The sequence below is a fragment of the Protomyctophum bolini genome (genome assembly GCF_963924005.1).
Source record: "Protomyctophum bolini genome assembly, chromosome: 15".
Taxonomy (NCBI): Eukaryota; Metazoa; Chordata; class Actinopteri; order Myctophiformes; family Myctophidae; genus Protomyctophum; species Protomyctophum bolini.
This window is the reverse complement of record NC_137876.1, coordinates 20,066,909-20,073,199: the sequence shown is the minus strand read 5'-3', so window position 1 is coordinate 20,073,199 and position 6,291 is coordinate 20,066,909. Positions and strand designations below refer to the sequence as shown.

At 40.6% G+C, this 6,291-nt stretch overlaps 1 protein-coding gene across 1 annotated transcript; it reads right to left on the bottom strand.

Annotated features, from left to right (window-relative positions):
• Positions 1 to 2,850: 2,850 nt before the first annotated feature.
• On the bottom strand, positions 2,851 to 4,485 carry sptssa (serine palmitoyltransferase, small subunit A). The gene is made up of 2 exons (XM_080783608.1): positions 4,266 to 4,485; positions 2,851 to 3,081 (listed from the first exon to the last, which is right to left on the bottom strand). The coding sequence occupies exons 1-2, from the start codon at positions 4,369 to 4,371 to the stop codon at positions 2,978 to 2,980; spliced, it is 210 nt and encodes a 69-aa protein (XP_080639734.1). The 5' UTR covers positions 4,372 to 4,485; the 3' UTR covers positions 2,851 to 2,977.
• Between the last annotated feature and the right edge of the window lie 1,806 nt (positions 4,486 to 6,291).

Sequence of the window (6,291 nt, the reverse complement as noted above, 5' to 3'; positions counted from 1 at the left end):
ACTTATCCCTCCATCTATGCAAGTATGCTAGAGCTGATCAATATTAAGTCCCCTTTCTATCATTTCATATTTGTCCTTGATATGAAAAGGCTTGAAAACTACTGGCCTAAACCATGAGGCACAGAGACATCCATCACCCAATTAAATATAATGTAACATATCAGAGTCAATTGGTTTTAATTTCAATTTTGTACTTTGGCAGTTTAATTTTGTCTCCCTGCTATTATATTTACAGTACGTTTTATGTTCTAATTTCCAAGTAATCTGCCCAGGTCTGCTTTATTGACTAGAGATCAATGCACGCCTTTAATAAACCTAACTTTATATACCGGTAGACAAGAACCCCCAAATTGACACTCATTAGCCCATGGACCCCCCTTAGAAAATACAATGCCAAGCACCATTCATTTCAAGGACCCTCAGTTTGACCTGAATTAGGCTACGGACCTACGGTCCCCCATTTAATGGCATTGGAACCTCTGGGACCCCAATGTATATTGTAAAATGAAAGTTAATTTAACTCTGAGAGTGTACAAATGGTCCATTTGGTTCCATTTGTACACTCCATTGTACACCATTGGTTCCTAATTATCCTTTAGGTGGGGACACCCTGGAACTCTCTCAAGGACCCCTAGGGGTCCCCGGACCCCACTTTGAGAACCACTGGACTAAATAGTGTCTTGAATGAATCTACTGTTATCTATATTATATAGACTACTTCAGTTATCAACCCTTTCATATCAGTCCATAATTTATTCATTTGAGCCGCATTCATTTGAGTCATCATTATACCTGAGAACAGAAGTTATGCTGGAACACCTGCAGAGTGGCAAAAAACTACTTTCTGACCTTGAGCCCAAATATCCATACAGAAAAGTCTGATCTGAATTCATTAAATGTTAAAATCACTTTGCCACTCACTTTATGCATGCTCATAAGCCCCATTCTTCCACATTCTTATTGTGTAGACCTCTTGTAAATTAAGTAATGCAGATGTTTAACACTAATTTAACTCTTGAGATCGTAACTTGGTTTCATGTTATACTCTCAAGAGTTAAAGATCTAATCAGGGTCCATTTGGTTACCAACAACTCTCCATCATTTAGCTGGGGACTATCTGGAATCCCTTCAAGGACCACTGGGTGAAAACCACTGGACTATACTACTAGATCAATGTTGTCTTAAATTGCACTACAGAAATCAAGTAACAAGTTCAACCAGACAACGTTTTGTCTTTCTCCCTTGGCCGTGCTGCTCATCATTCTATTTCATAACCTGCTTATTGGTTTGTGGTTTTTTTGTATGACTCATGCTGCCAAACAAATATAATGGCCCAAATCTGTATGGAGTAAGTCATTTATTGTATGATAGACACACAACTGACATAGGCCATTATTTTAGCAAGGTGACACATTGATAATGATAGCTAGGCTTGGGTTCTGGAACTGAAGGAACCTGGTCCAACATTAAGGGACCTGAATCGGTTCCGTCACATTTGGAATTCTGAACCAATTTTTATCACACTGTCAGAGCTGGTAGGTATGTGGACTTCTGCTATGCAATTACAATAGGCTACCAGTGGTTCTCAAATATTTAAATTTCAAGGACCACCATAACTCTGAGTGTACAAATGTGAACCAAATGGACCCTGTACACTCTCCCTCTAATAGTATAGGAATTGTAAAGGGAACCCTTTGTTAAGGAATCGGACCTTAAGAAACCTGAATCGTTAAAATCCTAAAGCATCCAAGCATCCCGAACCACATTGATAGCTAAAGTTGGGACAGTGAGGCCAAGTTGTCATTAAGAGTCTTTGTTTAATGTCGTCTTTCAGTGTTAATGCACCAACCTCACAGAAACAAAGTCTGCATTTTGTGCAAAACATACCTGGCAATACAAAATAATTCTGATGCTATTCATGTTAACTCTGTACATCAGTGATAGGCCGCATCTATTATTGATAACTTCTTACTGATCTGAGATCGTAAACTCTACTTTTAAAGCTAATGAGAAAATATTTAATTATTACAGTTGCTATTGCCGGTAATAATATAATATATTTACAGTATATTAGGTCATGAGTCCAACTACAAATCTTTACAAATGTGTAGGCAAGATTATAAACACACCTCGTGAGAAAGATATGCCATTTTGAAGGGGAAATTTCCTGGTGTTTAAGCAGTGGAATCATGTATAAAAAGACATTTCAGAAGCGGTGGAATACATATCAAATATAAATCATGTGTGGAGAAGTTCAAACGAGCCATCAATCAGCAAAAGAACTTCAGCGATATCGGATCCATTCCATTCGCTCCTTACAGACGCCAACATCAACAAGGCTTGAATGTTTCATGTCATTTGGAGACATTTGTGTGTGTGCATGCAGTGTGTGACACAGCAGGAGAAGAAAAACAAACAAAAAAACTGAAAACAAATGGATGCTGCGTGTCACCCCGAATCCAGCAAATAACAACCCTTCAAGGTCAGTGATGTGACCTGGTCCACTCCACACACCTCCATATCCTTCACAGCAGCAGCTTATCCACGTGGTAGAGGTTCAGAAAACTACAGTAGTTGGGAATGAGTAACATTGAGGGGAAACCTCCACCCCTCCTTCATAAAAGACACACAGCGGTGAAGCCTCATGGTTCTTCTCGACCCCCAAATTAATATGTATATGGCCGCGGACCCCCATCTGAAAATATTTTGTGCCAGAGAGTGCAAGATTTTCGTTAAAAATATATTCAAATGTTTGTGTTTTTAAATGTTATATTAACTAATTTTAGGAGTGGGAATGACGTCCTGGAACCCACTCAAAAGACCCCCTGGTGGTCCCCGGACCACCCACCCACCCACCACTAGGAGGAGAACCGCTGGTCAAGCCAGGCAGACAGGTTGGTCGGGCCTGGAGGGGTCAGGCCAGTTTCATTGGTCCAGGAGGAGGTGAGTCAGGTACAGTAGTGTGGTGGGCGCGGGGTCATTGGGCCAGTTGGAAGTACCGCAGGATGGCCATGATGTGCTGAGGCATAAACACATAGCCAGTGTAAACGGCCATGCCTGCTACCGACACCAGCAGAGAGTCTGAGGAACACGGTTAAAGAACAATATATACATCTGTTTACAGAGAGAGAGAGAGAGAGAGAGAGAGACATAGGAAGAGCAACACTCACCCTAAAGAGCAAATGTGTTCAGTAACGAATGATTTGTAGTTAATAACAAAGGCTGTGAGCCTGTGATAATACAAAATGAGGTCTGTCAGGGGACCCAATTAATAAAATAATAGAAAATAATGTAATTAACATATTCAGAGACTAATCGACTTAAGGCTCATTCATAGTCTGGATTTTCGGTGGTGGGGTGACCACCGAACTACAACATGACGTCACGAGGACAACTAACTATGACACCAGTCATTTATGACATCAATTAGACATAAGACTCCAAATTGGGCAAGGTTTCAGCACAGGTTTTTGCCCAACAACATCTAAAGACATTCTGAAAATAGCTGATTTACAAGCTCACAACACCTTGCAACGTGTGGCGTTGTGAGCTTGTAGATCTGCTATTTTCATAATTATTTGTGGAAACCGAGTCAAGCTAAATGGAATGCCTTAAATGTCTGCCTAAATGTGTAAAAGTGCACACATTAAAAGGTGTGATTTAACATTTAAAATAAGTGTTAAATAGCTTCTGGTAATCATTGCTAGAGTATCTGTCCGTAGTATTTTCAGGGGAGGATATAGAACGTTTATCCAAAGAGGCTAGAGAGCATACACAGACAGGAAATAAAAATAAAATACAGTGAGGACTGAGGAGAAAGAAGTGGAACAACATGTACTATAATCACTCCTCATTCGATGAAATTACTTGAGTAGAGATATGGCAAGAGACAAATTTGTCACCCATCTGAAAATGTATGTAACAAAGAGCTGCATTGACCACAGTTACTTAACAAACACTTCATAGCAATAATTGATTACTACTATGAGAATATACAGTAGATAGAGCTTTAAGCTATTAAACTAAACACTTTGTTTTAACCAGAAAAACATCACATACAGCCAACACCTTCAATCATTCTGTCTTCCAAGTCCAGACACAATTAAGTAGCACAATGTTAGCCTGCTAAAGCTTAAGTTACACGTTAGCACCCTAGGCTACTACAAGGTTATAACACAGTTTAAGAAGATGAGTAAACATCAAAGCAACTCTGCTCGTTTCATTTGTATTAGCATGATGCTAGGCTAAGTGCTGTAAAAGGATACTAAACACGGTCCTCTCCCAGGGCTCCAACATGTACAGAGCTGTGACCAACAGGTACTGGTAATAAAACCACGACAGCTGCTTCCAACAGTCTCCCAGCGACATCATTACACTGATCAGTGATCACTGCTTTAACTGTTTAAAAACTACAGCGAAGAAAGAGACTTTTATTCCTTCCTCTCTCTCTCTCTCTCTGGAATCTTTGATCAGAATGAGATTCACTTCCTGGTGTCTAAACGACAGTGAACATTCCAAGGTATGGACGGTGACGTCACTCACTGATTCACTTCCTTGATAGCTACCATAGACTGTAAAAGAATAGATAGCTAACCTGAAGCTACTAGGATTAGTCTGCGATGTCACGGCTTCATTCTGACCCCTCCCTGAAAAGGCCAATCTGTCCTGTAAACCTCCTTTATACATATTTTGTCCCCACATGTCTCATATTTGCTATTGACAATGAAAGGAGAAATTAGGACAAAAATACCGATTTGCTCAGACACATAGACTCATTGTCAATGGCATTAATGTTTATTTACAAACATCTACACTATAGCCGAATATAGGAGGCCCTCAAAAACAAAACTAGGTGATAACATGGCTGCGACAGATGGTCTGCTGGATCAGTACATTCTTTTCCAGTCAGGCTTAATAATTAGATTCATTTAGCTGTCTCCCCTTTCACTCTGCAGTGATGCATGGGATGACTGCAGTACATTGACGTGCACTTCAATAAAGGCCTGATATCATCAGGTGTAGCGTTCCTGAATTCATCAGTTACACCAACAGTTGTCAGCATGAATCTTCTGCAGAGCAGCGCTCACTCATTTTCACCTCTCCAAATCCGGGCACCATATTCTAACATTACATGCCCACATGACATGCTCAAAATAAATAGGGATGTCTATACATGCCTAAAGACGATACGTGAGCTTGTAGATTGGCTGTTTTCACCATTTTTCATGGCAACATTGCAGGGGTGTCATGTTTCAATAATGATCGTGAGTGCTCAAAGTGAGGGCAGCAGAACAAAAGCCACCTTATTAGCATTTGAATGCCCACGTTGGGCGGCCCAACACCTCTTGCCCAAGCGCCCCCGTAAAGGTGTGTGACTATGTGACATTTTGAGCAGGGGGAGGGGAAAGGGAGGCGAAATTCAGTCTTCATAATACGTGGGACGGTGGGTGCATATTGGCTTATTATTTTAACCGTGGGTGTTTCAGCTACCAGGCACCCCCGGAGTCTCCGCCACTGCACCATTGTACAACACAGACTTGGTAGGCCTATGTTGTATGTATGATTATGAAATGGCAAAAGAACATAAAATACCAAAAAACACTGCTTCTCATTATTTCGATTATCCTACAAGCAAGATTACATCATTTATTGTTTCTAAATATGGGTGTCGATAAACTTCAAACCAGGTATGGTAATTGGTAACCTTCCCTTATGTGAAGGTTTAAAGATTAAATTGTTTATTGGTTCCAAATATGGGTGTCGATAAACTTCAAACCAGGTATGTAACCTTCCCTTATGTGACTTAATCTAGGGGCCAAAGAGCAAAGACGCAACGTCACGTAATGTTACATCAGTGGGAAGGGGCTTCTATCCTAGTTAGTGTGGTTGTAACTTTAAAGCGCTGCTCAATATCCTCCTGTCACTCTATAGAGCGCCGCAGGCCCGCCCCCTTTCAGAAAAGCGAGTGGCCCAGGAAGTGGAAGCCCCATGCATTCTCCCATCGGCACTTTTAATATAATTTATTTAAAGACGGTTACGCCGCGGACAAAGCCAATTCGGATCGTGACGAATCATGACAATGAACACAATCTTTTGGGCCGATCAAATAATTTATAAGACGAAAAACAAAACAAATAGTGTTGTCTCCTGACTTTCTTTTCTTCTTTCTAATGATTTGATCGGACCAAAATATTGTGTTCATTGTCATGATTCGTCACAATCCGAATTGGCTTTGTCCGCGGCGTAACCGTCTTTAAATAAATTATATTAAAAGTGCCGATGGGAGAATGC